This window comes from Nanorana parkeri, unplaced genomic scaffold (genome assembly GCF_000935625.1).
Source record: "Nanorana parkeri isolate BGI_ZX_2015 unplaced genomic scaffold, ASM93562v1 scaffold61, whole genome shotgun sequence".
In the NCBI taxonomy this organism is placed as follows: Eukaryota; Metazoa; Chordata; class Amphibia; order Anura; family Dicroglossidae; genus Nanorana; species Nanorana parkeri.
In genome coordinates, this window is record NW_017306329.1 from 2,012,639 (window position 1) to 2,027,801 (window position 15,163).

Here is a 15,163-nt window from a genome sequence, read left to right on the forward strand (position 1 = left end):
GCCACCATGATGGGATACCCCCCCCCTATATACTGTATAGAGATCACCATGACATCACCACCCTCTATATACAGATCACTGACATCACCACCCCCAACTGTATCACCATGACAGGGGACATGACCACCCCCTATATACTGTATACCGATCACCATGACAGGGGACACCACCCAGGAAGCCGGCTCCACCTGGTGACAAGCTACCAAGGAGTCAGCTACCCGGCCAATCAGAAAGCCGGGCGTTCAAATAGTGAAAAGAATTGTTATACAAAAATGTGACATATTATTGGACACAAAGTAGCCAAATCAACATGGAACACAGATGTTTTTCTTTCAAAATCCCAGTAATAGTGGCAATGAATTGTGAGATAAGTGAAATGCTAAGTCATTTGAATGATAAAATCAAAAAGAAAAAGTCCAAATAGTGAGAAGAAATCGTGAGGAAAAATCTTCTTAATCTAAGTGTTCTGATCAGCAGTCCCCCCAGGTAATTAGCACTCACCAGAACCAGTGAGTATATACGATCATTCAGAGAGAGTCTAGACTTCCGATCACCACGTTCGGTGTTCTCAAGCTTCCCCCAGCAGTAGGACAGACACTGACAGGTGTTCCTCCCTGCAGTATCGCCACGGTCCCGGCTCTGAGTTTGAAGCAGGCGGCGGCTTCTCTCCTCTGTGTGCCGCTGGTGTTTCCCCCGCGGTCTCGATCAGTATATTTAGAGTGGTATTGGAAAAGAAAAAACAACCCTCATAGTGCAATCAATCAGCAAAAAGTTTTATTAAAAAATAGCAACTTACATTTAAAATTACGAACATCAGCCGGCAAAACACAAACGGATGGCCACTGTTCCTTCCTCAAGCGGACTCTGGAACTTTCCTTTTCCAATACCACTCTAAATATACTGATCGAGACCGCGGGGGAAACACCAGCGGCACACAGAGGAGAGAAGCCGCCGCCTGCTTCAAACTCAGAGCCGGGACCGTGGCGATACTGCAGGGAGGAACACCTGTCAGTGTCTGTCCTACTGCTGGGGGAAGCTTGAGAACACCGAACGTGGTGATCGGAAGTCTAGACTCTCTCTGAATGATCGTATATACTCACTGGTTCTGGTGAGTGCTAATTACCTGGGGGGACTGCTGATCAGAACACTTAGATTAAGAAGATTTTTCCTCACGATTTCTTCTCACTATTTTTTATTTTTTTTTTATTATTCAAATGACTTAGCATTTCACTTATCTCACAATTCATTGCCACTATTACTGGGATTTTGAAAGAAAAACATCTGTGTTCCATGTTGATTTGGCTACTTTGTGTCCAATAATATGTCACATATTTTTGTATAACAATTCTTTTCACTATTTGAATCTTTCTTACATTTGACACCGGGATGTTTCATGTTCTCACATTGATTTATGGATATATAATTTTGACTCCCTAAAGAAACGTCACGTATTATCAGGTATTAGGACATATTTATATTTAATGGTTCACAGTTTATTATCCACCTTTTATTAGGTATGAAGTTTTTTCAGTAATTTCATCCACAACACTGTTTATTTTGTTTTAGTCTATTTAGTCACCTTTAGCGCTGTGTTAACACTTCCAAATTTATAAAACTATTCTCATAGCAGCTTCAGGGTCAATATACTTTTAGTTAGTTCCAAGAGCACAGATTTTGTGATATATATATATATATTACATGTTGTCAGAAACTTTTTTTTTTTATATACTACCATTATCTGATCACATTTGTGAATAAGGGCTGGAAACCTTAAATCGGACCTTTACCCATATCTTTAAGATAACACCAAAGCCACCTTTAGAAATGTTTAGTAATGACAATCTACAAACACATACTTCTAGATAACTGCCGGCTTTTTATTCTTTGCATTCCTTATTTCTCTTTTCTTCCCCAGTCTTCTGACAGTGGCCATTTTTATTAAGGGAAATTAGTCTATATCCCTTTACTTCCTGAAACTCTGACACATGTGACTAGGACATGTGACTGTACACCATCTCGGGATAAAAATGTATTTCCCTGAGATCTTATGAGATTTGCCAGCAATGCTCTGCTGATGTAACCTTCCCAGGATGCAACACTTGGGCACAGATGACATTATTTGTGCCAAGGTTGACTAGGAAGTGGAAAACGGTAATTGTAAGTAAATGAAAAACATGTTTAACTTATGAAATCATCTTACATTCATATCAGCATACAGAGCTGCATGCTGATGTAATTTTTAGTGACGGGGTAAAGGTCCACTTTAAGTACATTTGCTTAAAAGAGAACTATGGGGCAAGTGTTTTTCCCCATAGTTCTCTTTAGGGTCACGGGAAGACATATACTAACCTCCTCACGTGACCCAAAGCTCAGTATATCGCAAGCTACCCCTGCACTGCAAGGGTTAACTGCTCATTTAGGTCTTGGGGACTTATGTACAAAAACATTTTTTTACCTAATCCCCACTGCTGCAGGCTCTAAGGTGGGTACCTGCAGCCTCTTTACCCCTATCAGTGGGCCTCTGGCAGTGGGAGGCCCACTGATATTACTTGGAGTGCATATAGAGCTGTATGTGATGCACTCATTGTACATGAAGATGCCAAGGGACAGTCCACAAGCTGGGGTGGAGGAGGGACAAGGTGGGCACTGACTTCTGGGGGGATCAGGTTAGTAAAAGTCCTTTACAAAATACCCCTAGATAGAACTAAGCAGTTAACCCTTTCAGTGCGGTTGTAGCACCACGTCAAGGTTTTTTTTAGGCTTTGCTGTTAAAAACGTCTGTGTGTAATCACAAATGCATGTATGTGCACTATACACTCAAAAGGTTGTGGACATCTGACCATTACACTTCCTATATGGCCAGAAGAGATTGTTTTCATTGAAGGGTTATTAGACTATTGTGCACTTGCATACTTGTGGATACAGTTTAATGAAAGTCCTTTTCTGTTCTATTATGAGCGTGCTCCTACGCACAAAGCCAGCTCCATAAAGCCATGGTGTGACCAGTCTGGTGTGGAGGAACTCGAGTGTCCTGTGCAGAGCCCTGACCTCAACCCTGAGTACCTTTGGGATGACTTGGCACACTAGTTGTGAGCCAGTTCTTCTTATCCAACATCAGTACCTGACCTCACAAATGTGCTCTTGACTGAAATTTACTCTTATGGGTGTATTTATAAATCATTCACAGAGCTGCTCATTCTGCAAAAATCTGACATTTTATATTGCTCAGCATTATGGTCACTAGACTGACCCGAGGGGCATAAGAATGAATATGCCTCTTCAGCTGGCCATATACTGCTGTATTTTTTTTGTTCACCCTGAGGGCTGAACGACAAAAATAGAGTAGATTCCTCCGTCAGCGCTATGAGCGTGTTAATTGGGGAATACCCCGCTGTTTCTTTCGCATTCTCACAGTAGCCGCAGTAACCACAGTAATGGTTGCCAGCTCTCTTAGTACAAAGATCTTTCAACCGCCTCCTTCAATCAGCTGATCGAGGGGTGCCAACAGCGCCACCCACTGTGTAAATTTCGTCCGGTTCCTCAAGAACCATCCGACATTCGCACAGTATATGGTAGGGCTGCAACTAATGATTATTTTCATAATCGTGTAGTTGGGCGATTATTTTTATTCCGATTAATCGGATTAAAAAAAGTTAAATACCATCCTTAATTGAAAATCCACACATGCAGTGTTACAAACAATGTTTACTTCAGAATACAACTGCGTGCACATTTTTTTGCCATCACACTGCACTGGAACGCATGGCACTGCGGTACCGTGCGTCCCTGTGCGGGCAATCACACTGTGGGTGGGGGGCGTGTTTGGGGTGCCATTGAAAACTATCTATAGATATATGATTTTTTTTTTTTTATAATTGTACTGTAAGCACATGATGCTTGAATAGCTTTAGCCAGGGAATGACAGCTGCCGGTGGACCGATTCTGCAGACGGCAGCTGGATGTAAATAAAGCAAGCAGTGGGCTGGTGAATAGCCGGCCTGCTATTGGCCATTTCAAATTCCACTAGCCAGTAGCAGGCTGGCTACTGCACCTGCCGTCTGCTTGCTGTGCCCCCCTCCCAGCATGCAGGAGAGAGCTACGGGAGCCAACCAACTAATCGATAATCAGTGTAGTTTACAACTATTCTCATTATCAATGAATCGATTAGTTGGTTGCAGCCCTAGTGTATGGCCACCTTTACTGTTGACTGACTTATCTCCGCTGCTGGAAATGACCTCAAGCAGAGGTAGTGAATCAATCACTGGTAAGTGATGCGCTTGAGACAAACAGATCTACACTCAAAAAAAGTATTTATATGAATGGGGAAAAATTCCTACAGACACACTCCAAAGCCTTGTTGTATATAGCCACCAAGGTGGGGAGCAAGTCCATTCTAATGCCCTTGGTTTTATAATGGGATTTTAGACAGGCTCATGTAGGGGTGAAGGTCAGGCGTCCACAAACTTTTGGCCATATTGTGAGCCTAACCTATACAGAAAGCTAATTTGGGGGAGGGGTCATTACTGGCAGAAAATTAGAGATTTAGGGGAGTCTCTGGTACTAAAGTGCATCTGTGCAAAATTTCCACACCTTGACATTCTGCAGGTTTTCCAATGTGGATGTATTGCCAGTGGGGATTAAACATTCAGGGCCGGTTCACACCAGAAGCATTGCGCTAAATTAAGATACCGTGCAGTTAGCTCACACTATCGCACAGCGCACCTAGCGTGCGGTACCATGCACCCCCAGCCACCATGCACTAGGTACGTTACATTGCCATTCATTTAAATAGCACCCCAACGCACCTTCCCCCCAGCTGTGCGTTGCAGTTCTGTTTTTTCCCTATACCGGAAGTTATTGCAATAGCATGCGTTGTGTTGTCACACATGTATACATACAGGGCTGATTTAGAATGGAGCCAATGAACCTTACACCATGTCTTTGGAGTGTGGGAGGAAACCAGAGTACCCGGAGAAAACCTAACCAAGCACAGGGAGAGCATGCAAACTCCTTGCAGATAGTGTCCTTACCGGGATTTGAACCGGGGACCCCCAGTGCTGCAGGGCAAAAAAACTAACCACTAAGGCATTGTGCTGCCCCATGTATGGTGTCAAGATTTACAGTTTGGTGTTTGAAGCTGCGCTTGGTAATGACAATCTAATGTCACTTTGCTGCATTAGATGTATAGAAGTTCATCACAGGTCTATGAATCATCGCTGCTCATCTGAGATTATAAATAAGATTGTCTGAGTTTATTCTAATCCATAATAATCATATTAATTGGATTAAGCGAGTCACCAGTCCTGATGAGGATTATATCCAGTACCCAGGTCTACAGGTACAGGTAAAGAGGAGTCTCCAGCACTACTTGTGTGTATAGCATTTATTCTGCCTGGATTTTGATTGTGGTTGTTGTATTTCAGGTGTACTCCATGTGTAAGGATAGCGCCGGTGTTCATATCGCTTAGTAATAAGTATCCGCAAGCCATCTTTCTGGACGTGGACGTACATCAGTGCCAAGTAAGTGGACTGAACCTTTAATGGATGGAATGGCCAACTGACATCTTTTTTTTAATCTTAGGACCTCCAGTAGAGATCTCTGTTCCCAGTTCCTCAGGCTCTCTACCTGCCATGGTCATTTCAGAGACTTCCTATTCTCGTTTGTAATACAGCAATGAGACTCTTAAGCCCTCGTTCACACCTGAACGTTTTGTAGCGTGTTCTACGCTCGACGAACGCTCTACAAAACGCTCAAAAATATAAATCCCATTGTATTCAATGGTCTCGTTCCCACCTTGGCGTATTTCCGCCCGTCCCTAACGCGCTACAAAACGGCCCACGCCTGAAAAGGTACATGTACTGCTTTGGGCCGTTTTGTTCCGCGTTTCCATTGGGATACAGCCAAGTAGCCTTCGGAAACGCGCGTTTGTCGCGCAACTTTTTTACCGTGAATCGCGGTAAAAAAACGCGACGGTCGCGCATATGCAATACGCCTAGGTGTGAACCAGGCCTTACAGTTTCTACTTTTTGAGTTGCTTGCCCCTCCTTGTAGATTATAAGGTCTCATGAGCAGGGTCCTTCTAATCTCTTGTATGGAATTATATTGTTACTGTACTGTCTTCCTTTTATATTGTAAAGAGCTGCTCAGACTGTAAATCCTGCCTTATAATGATGATAATTATAATAATACATATAGTTGTTATTATTATTATAATACATATATAGAAGAAGGGGGACAGAACTAGGCAGAGACTTTGGTGGGAGGTCTTATTGCATTTCAGAGGATATTTTCTCTTTGCTCTCCTCTGGTCTGTTAAATTGACCTTTGAAAGCATTTTGTTATTTCAGTTTGATAAGTGCAAATATATACCTGTAGATCCTACCAGAAATCCAGTGAGTTTGTAAAATCCTGTATTGCACAGTGTTATAGAAAGCAGCATTCTCGGTATTGCAACCTTCCTCTGCCAATCCCTGCACTGGCTTCCAATAGCCCAAAGAATAAAATTCAAAATATTAACAATGACTTACAAAGCCAACCACAACTCTCCCCCCGGCTATATCTCCAACCTTGTCTCAAAGTATCACCCTAACTGTTCACTCTGCTCATCCCAAGACCTCCTGCTTTCCAGCTCCCTCGTCAACTCCTTGCATGCTCACCTCTACGACTTCTCTAGAGTCTATCCCATCCTCTGAAACTCTCTACCCCAACCTGTCCCTCTGTCTTCAACTCTGACTGCCTTTAGGCAATCCCTTAAGACTCATCTCGTCAGGGTAGCCTATGCCACCTCAACCTAACTGCTCAACCATCACGTTCTCAAATAATTCATCCCCACACAGCTACCTCCTCATGTATCACTTCCCCCTTCCATTTAGATTGTAAGCCCTCAAGGGCAGGGTCCTCCTTACCAACTTGAATTGTATTGTGATTGTAATATCTTCCTTATAGACATTAATCCCCACTGCGCAAACTGTTGGCGCTATATAAATCCTGAATAATAATAATATTGCCCAGTTCATCTCTGTGAACTCTAAAACATATCCCTCCTATGTTATTTAGATGAGTAGGGTAGAAAGCATTGTATAACCCTAACAGACTTCCTGTCCTAGGGTGAGAACGCTGCTCTTCTATTGATCCAGTACAGCGAGTCACCCTAAGACATGAAGTGTGTAACTGGCAGGATCAAATATCAGATATGTAAGGGGGACTTTATTGACGTGGCATGAGGTTGCTCTAAACTTTCTGTTCCCAGTTCACAGACTTTTACTTGATATTTCCTTTGATAAATATTGAGTTACTGATGACCCAGGGGTATACGCATGTGTCATATATAACTACATATCTGTACCCACTGTATTACTTTTTGTGGTGGTTATACTTGACTGCTCTGTTAATCTTGATAGTAAAAGTTGATATGGTCGCTCTTAGGATGATTAAAAGCAAAAGAAAAATGTATGAAAGAATTCCTTGAAATGTCAGTGTTCAGAATTAACATCTTTTTATTTGTCTTTTATTTTTTGTTTCAGGGAACAGCTGCTGCCAACAATATATCAGCAACCCCCACGTTTTTATTCTTCCGAAATAAAGTAAAAATTGATCAGTACCAAGGCGCAGATGCTTCTGGTTTAGAAGAAAAAATTAAACAGCACTTAGAGAATGATCCGGGGAACAATGAAGACACAGATATTCCTAAAGGATACGTATGTATATGTTTTCATTGGCTCTTATTATATATGATGAAATGTAATTAAAGTGACATTAAACCCTCAGATTTTTTAAACATAAACCAATACTGTAATGTGCGCCTTACTGTAATCCATGGTAGTTTCCCTTCTCTTTGCTGCTCTTCCTTTTAAATCCGAATCACTTCTCATGCTGGGCAGAACTTCTGTTTTGCAGCAGACTGCCTTGTCTCAGGAATGGATACATGGTGCCTGTGTGCAGGTTCACAACCTGAGCCAGCACTACAGGAAGAGGCACTCAGCTGCAAAGGGAGGTTCTCCCCAAGCATGAGAAGAGATAAGGATTTAAAAGGAAGAGCAGCAAAGAGAAGGGAAACTACCATGGATTACTGTAAGGCACACATTACAGTATTGGTTTATGTTAAAAAAAATCTGAGGGTTTAATGTCACTTTTATGTTTCCCTGTTAATATTTTTAGGCAGAAAGCTATAAATCATTTAAAGGAGAACTATGAGGTGAGTGATTTCCACTCATCCTCATAGTTCAAGACGACGTGTGACAATGAAACTGTCACACGTCGTCTCAATAGATCGGGAAGTGAGCGAAGACATACCGTCGCTCGCTCAGTTCTCGATCATCTCCCTGCAGAGAGCGGTGACTGTCAGTCACAGCTCCCTGCAGGGATTCCCCCCTCTCCGATCCTCCAGCGCTGAGTGGAGTAAGGCCCCGTTCACACTGAGCGACATACCTTTTGGAGCGGATCCGGGCGGCCGGGATAGCGCAACTTTCGGGGCGACGGTAGCGCGACCTTCACCGTCGGGCTGCATTAAAAAAAAATAGAAAAATTGCGCGACATCCGCCGAAAAAAGGGTCCTGCAGGTGCGACTTACGACCGCGACGGGCGACATGGAGCTGTACATTAAGATGTAATGTTGGTATCCGTCCTGGCTGTAGCCCACAATATACTGTGCTTTGAGTCATGGGAGGGCGCTAGTATATGTCCTTCCGTGACCCTTGAGGCCCCATTCACGCTGAGCGATTTTTGCAGCGATATCGCTCATATTTCCATGCGATATCGCTCTATGTTGCTTCTCCAATCCATTTTAATGAAACTGTTCACATCTCGCCGCTCAATATCGCTTGTAGCTCGTCGCTCCTACATGACCCTTTTTTCTGCGGATTTCAAGCGTTTTTGCTCCTGATTGCATACAGCCCAATAGGAAAAAGTCACGCAATATCGCACATGGAAATTCGTGCAATTTTTTTGGATCATTGTCCTGCTGCAGAACCCAAGTTCGCTTCAGCTTGAAGTCACGAACAATGAAAAGTCAGGAAGATTTAATGCCATTCGTAAGCAAAGCCGGTTGTGAATGTCTCAATGAAAGTGATGAACATGGGTTTGAGAACTGCTTAAGGAAAGACCCGACGTACCTTGAATCAGACTGCGATGAACAGGTAAATTCTAAATACAAAATTGATGCTCAGTAATGTAGCTGTGGGAGGAACATCCGTTCATGTTTGGGTTTTCTAGTTCAGATTTAAGTGTACCTGTCAAACACAAAAGTGACATTGTAGGCCAAACCAGTGTCTAGCTTATCAGCCAAGGCCATTTTTTCAACAGGCATTAGTGGTATCACCTTTTGTATGAGGCAGTTTTTTTTTACTGCAGGCTTGTGATGTCACTGTGTCATGAGGAACTTTATTCACATGGAGCTTATGTCACTGTGTCATGAGGAACTTTATTCACTAGGTGGTAATGATGCCTCTGTGAAATGAAGCACTTGAATTTGCTATATACACTCTGTGGTATGAGGAAGTTTTATATCTATCAGTCCAGTGGTGGGCACCATACTCAGATAAGAGCAAAAGCTGCCTGGGTGCGCTCAAGGCAAGTAGACACAAATGGTCCAGTGGAAGACCCATGAGTGCCTCTTGCACTGGGCTGTGTATACAGTATATATAACATTTATTAGACGTCAAAACCACATTTGTCATGCCTCATTCCAAATTGAATGGTTTAATGTTCACATCACTTTGATCTTTAGTCTGGCTACCTTCATTGCATGTAGCATCTATACTGTAAAAATATACATTTTGTCTGGCCTATCTGTGCACTTGCTGTGTTGGAAATGTGTCCCAACATTGTGTTAGTAGTTTTGTGGGCATTTTCACTTGGATAACTCTGTTAATCCAGACTGAATTAAACAAGAAGACCACTGTAAATACACTGCCTGGCCAAAAAAAGTCACACTCTTAATATTTCTTTGGACCTTGGACCACCTTTATGTATTACAGGTATTTATATAGTGCTGATAATTTCTGCAGCACTTTACATAGCGCACATTCACATCAGTCCCTGCCCTCCAGGAGCTTATAATCTAATGTCCCTATCTCGCATACATAGGAGAGCCAATTAACCTTTCAGCATGTCTTTGGAGTGTGGGAGGAAACCGGAGTACCCGAAGGAAACCCAAACAAGCACAGGGAGGACATGCAAACTCCTTGCAGAGAGTGTCCTGACCGGAAGAGCAGAGGGGGCCCGATTTGAGCCAGTAATTCGATTTTACCAAATTACATGGGAAAGTGAAGTTACCCTTTAATGTACATTGTGTGTAATAGGGAGTGCTGCTGCCCACAGCAGGGCTAAATGTAGAAAAAAACACCTGCCCGGCGAACAGAACTTGGTGTCCTGGGCGATAGGAATTGTGCATCACTGGTTTGGTTTCATGAATAGGTTAATGGTGTTGCTCATCTTTAACCCTGGAATAAGATTTTTCACCTAGTGAATTAGTTCTTGTCCTTATAAGGCTTAGATGACAGAGGCATCCCCTCATATGATAATATTGCTGTGATATGGGATTTATTAGCATGCTAATCACATATTGCTGCTTGATTAATCAGACACATTGCCTTACAGTCATTACTTATCACAAGCAGTCTTTCTGAATGACTAACTTCTATGTTACCTCCCAACAGCTCCTGATCACTGTAGCTTTCAACCAGCCAGTTAAATTATATTCTATGAAGCTTCAGGGTCCTGATAATGGTAAGTACTCCTAACTGCAGATATCCATAATTTTTCTGTTTCCATGCTTTGGTTTTGGAGTAAACTCTTTACTATGTTTGTGTACATTGACTTCGTTTAGTTGTATTATTACAATGCAGACTATTTTCTTAGGGACAAATTCCTTTTTATGTCATACACTCTTAACCACTTGATGACCGGGCTGTTACACCCCCTTCCTGTCCAGGCCATTTTTCAGTATTCAGCGCTGAGGTACTTTGACATTTACTCAGTCATACAACGCTGTACCAAAATAAATATTATACTATTTTTGGGGGGATCGATAGAGCTTTGTTTTGGTGGCATTTAGTCACCACTGGGGGGTTTCTATTTTTTACTATATAAGGAAAAAAGTACTGAAGATTGGAGGAAATTAAACTGTTTCTCCTATGTTATGAAACATTAGCCAATAATCTGACGGGGTCTCGTTGTATTAATAGACACCAAATGTGTGTCACCAAACCAAAAGCCTTAAAATTGTGCACGCCTGCAAAATCACAAAACCTACCATACTCAAAATTGGCCGTAGGCAACGCTTTAAAAGCTTTTACTGCTCATCAGTTTAGTGTTATCAGTGATTGATGTTTCTAGAATTATTGCTCGCACTTAGACGTTAGCTGAGTGCAAGTCGGGCACCCAATGCGTAATTACTTTTGTGTATGTTGGGGTGGGGGACTTATAAAAAATGTTTGTTAATATATATATATATATATAGATCTATATATAGATCTATGTGTATATATATATATATATATATGTGTGTGTGTGTGTCTTTAATTTTTTTTTTTTTTGTACACACAACTTTGTTATCAAATAGGGGGATAACAAGCCCCCTATGTGATCTACTTCACCAGCTTCTCCTCCAGCCACAGCAGCCTGAAAAATGGCACACTGAAACTGGTATTGATGTAATACACATCACTTCCTCTTTCAGTGATCAGAGAGGAGATCAGCTGGTGGACGTGTGCTGGTGGACGTGTGCTGCTCTCCCTCTGATCTCGGTGCAGAGACCCGCTGTGCCGGGCCTGCACTGTGGACATCAGAGCCCGGGATAGGTAGCGGCAGGGGCCGTACACTTCCACGCACCATACAAGCGAACGCTTGTGAGTAACAGCCGTCACCGCCTGTTTAAAATGTTTAAAGTGTCCTGCTTGCATTTGCGCTAGGGGGCACGTGCACACAGGAAAAATAAAATGCCATTTTATTTACGGTGAGCCGCTGAGAAGAGTGTGCCGTCCGTCTGCATATATATAATGGACTTGTGGCAAGCTGTTAAAATATTCCAATGGGAAGTGTTTAGAATTTTCTTACATTGTCATGGCAGAATTATGAAGGCTGCCATTACAGGAACAAGTCTAGAGTATAAAGTCTAATTATATAAGTGTGTGCACTGCTTTATAAATCTTTTGGCAGACAAAACTTTTCATATGTGTCTGACATATTTGCTGGTTTGGCAGGATTTTCCCTTTTAAGATTTTACAAAGTAATTTTTAACAAATCTTTTATGGATAAAGGATCATTACAGAGATTGTGTGACCTGATGCCAGCCATCATTTATTTGAGCATCCTCTTGTTTCAGCTGGGCCTGAAGATGTTAAAGCGCTTTTTCTCCCCTTTCATCCTCCATGAAAGACCTCTTTAGCTTTGAATAGTTCAAACATTTTGATTACATAAACAAAGTCAAGGGCAGCGCTCCTTATTCTAATTCCCTGTTCTGTGTGCTTCTGGAAGGCTGTGTTCAATTTGAGGCACCTCTGTGTACTGTCAGCATGGTCTCCTGCTGAATGCCCTCAGACCTCTTGTTCCTTTGTCAAAGCTTAGTGTAAATAAGCTGTGAAATAGTTTAATTTATTTTCACAGTTGCAGATTAGTTTAAAGCTGTTGCATATTTTTTCTTTTCTTTTCGAGATACATATTTTTTTCTACTTCTATATGAGAACAACCAAGACCTCCACTACCAGTTTTAAACTCTCCTGCCCCAGCAATATATCATCCACCAGCTTGTCAGAAATCTTTCTGGCCGGGCCCATGTACGCCCTGGCCTAGGCATTCATTTTTTTAGTCTTGCCATTCTATGCCCTGTGCAATTCTGTTTATTCCTAAAGAGTTGCAGCCCGTGTTCTCTGCAATTTTATTTGTTTGTATAACATTGAAAGACCATGCCCTCTACAATCCCATTCATTCCTATAAACTTGCATGCCTATGCCCTCTACATTCTCCTTTCCGCCTGTAGACTTGTGATCCCGTGTGCTCTGTAATTCCATTCATTACTATAGGTTTGTCAGCGCTTGCGCTTTGCATTCACATTCATTCCAATAGACTTACGAGCCCATTGCCCTCTAAAATTTCATTCATTCCTAAAGGCTTCCAAGTCCATGTCATCTGCATTCCCATTAACCCCTATAGACTTGGGAGCCCATGCCCTCTGCAAACCCATTCATTGCTGTAGACTTGGGAGCCCATGCACTCTGCAATCCCATTCATTCCTATAGACCTGCAAGCCTATGCCCTCTGCAAGGGCGTTGATTTCTATAGACTTGCGAGCCCATGCCCTTTGCAACTCTATTCATTCCTATAGATTTGCAATCCCATTCATTCCTATAGAATTAGAAGCCTATGCCCACTGCAATACCATTCATTCCTATATACTTGCAAGCCCATGTTCTCTGCAATTTCATTCCTTTCTATAGATCTGTGAGCCCATGCACTTTGCAATCCCATTCATTCTTATAGGCTTGCAAGCCCATTGCCCTCTGACATTCTATTCATTCCTAAAGGCTCGCAAGCTCATGCCCTCTGCAATCCCATTAATGCCTACAGACTTGGAAGCCCATACCCTCTGCAATTTTATTCATTCCTATAGACTTGGGTGTTCATGCCGTATGCAATCCTATTAATTCCTATAGATGTCAATTTGCATTTTCCTGCAGCATGACTGCCTAATCTGGTGTTTACAAGTGGCAACTGTCACCCATCCAAGTTAATAATCAGGTGACAGCTGCTGCATGTAAACGCCTGCACTCCGCATGTAATGGTATGTGATATGATTACATGCAGTTTGAAAACACTTTCCCTGGATGCACAATCATTGCGTCAGGGGAGAGTGATTGATTCCTAACCACATATAATCATATTAAATACGATTACATGCGGTGTGCAGGCGTTTACATCCAGCCGTTGTCACAAGTGACATTAAACCCTCAGATTTTTTAGCATAAACCAATACTGTAATGTGTGCCTTACTGTAATCCATGGTAGTTTCCCTTCTCTTTGCTGCTCTTCCTTTTAAATCCTCATGTCTTCTCATGCTGGGGGAGAACTTCCCTTTGCAGCTGAGTGCCTCTTCCTGTAGTGCTGGCTCAGGTTGCAAACTTACACACAGAGACAAGGCATCCATTCCAGAGACAAGGCAGTCTGCCGCAAAACAGAAGTTCTGCCCAGCATGAGAAGCGATACAGATTTAAAAGGAAGAGCAGCAAAGAGAAGGGAAACTACCATGGATAACAGTAAGGCGCACATTACAGTATTGTTTTATGTTAAAAAATCTGAGGGTTTAATGTCACTTTAAATGGGTGACAGCTGCCGCTTGTAAAAACGCCTAGTACATTTGCCACCATGCATAAAAAAAAATACCACCCCCACACATATAAAAATTTACCCCCATGCACATTGAAAAAATACTACCACTACACATAAAAAATAATACACTAACCCCCCTCCCCCCATACACATTGAAAAAAAACTACCCCTGCACATATACACATATAAATGAATACACTTCCCCCAAAAAAAATGTAACTGCGCCCACAAGACAGTTACGCGGTCTGTGACTGTGTTCCTGACTTGTCTGCTGGCTGTGGGCCACATAGTACTGGCTCGTGGCCCGGTACATTGAGACCCCTGCTCTAGACTATAAGAACTCTTATGCTGTCACAGAGCATAAGCCTGACCGGGAACATTTCTGACAAGCGGACGGGAACATTTTTCCCAAGCGCTGGGCAATCTAATCCGTACTTCCGTTTACTGGCAGGTCATGGCAGAGTGGTAAATCCTTTTTTCTCTTTCCGTCTACAGGCCAGGGTTCAAAGTATGTCAAAATCTTCATAAATCTGCCGCGATCTATGGATTTTGATGAAGCGATGAGAAGTGAACCTACTCAAGCTCTGGAACTAACAGCAGATGACATAAAAGAGGAAAGCATTATACAGCTACGCTATGTAAAGTTTCAGAATGTAAACAGTGTAACGGTAAGAGCAAATCAAGCACATTTCCAAACCTCTATCTACCTAGGAACCCGAATATCCAGGACAGTCACATGTGGTGATTCGTTACATAGTAACCTGAAATATTTTCGAAACGCATACAGTTGTATACAGTAACTGAGCACCGGCGTCTCTACGCCAGCTCAAACTTGGTCTT

The 15,163-nt window shown here is 42.3% G+C and overlaps 1 protein-coding gene across 1 annotated transcript in view; it reads left to right on the forward strand.

Annotated features, from left to right (window-relative positions):
* The window catches only part of TXNL1 (thioredoxin like 1), a 21,081-nt gene that overhangs the window by 833 nt on the left and 5,085 nt on the right, over nucleotides 1-15,163 (forward strand). The window contains exons 2-6 of the mRNA XM_018576233.1: nucleotides 5,424-5,520; nucleotides 7,525-7,698; nucleotides 9,013-9,135; nucleotides 10,657-10,726; nucleotides 14,819-14,991. Of these exons, the coding sequence (XP_018431735.1) occupies nucleotides 5,424-5,520; nucleotides 7,525-7,698; nucleotides 9,013-9,135; nucleotides 10,657-10,726; nucleotides 14,819-14,991 (637 nt within the window). The remainder of the gene's footprint in view (nucleotides 1-5,423; nucleotides 5,521-7,524; nucleotides 7,699-9,012; nucleotides 9,136-10,656; nucleotides 10,727-14,818; nucleotides 14,992-15,163) is intronic.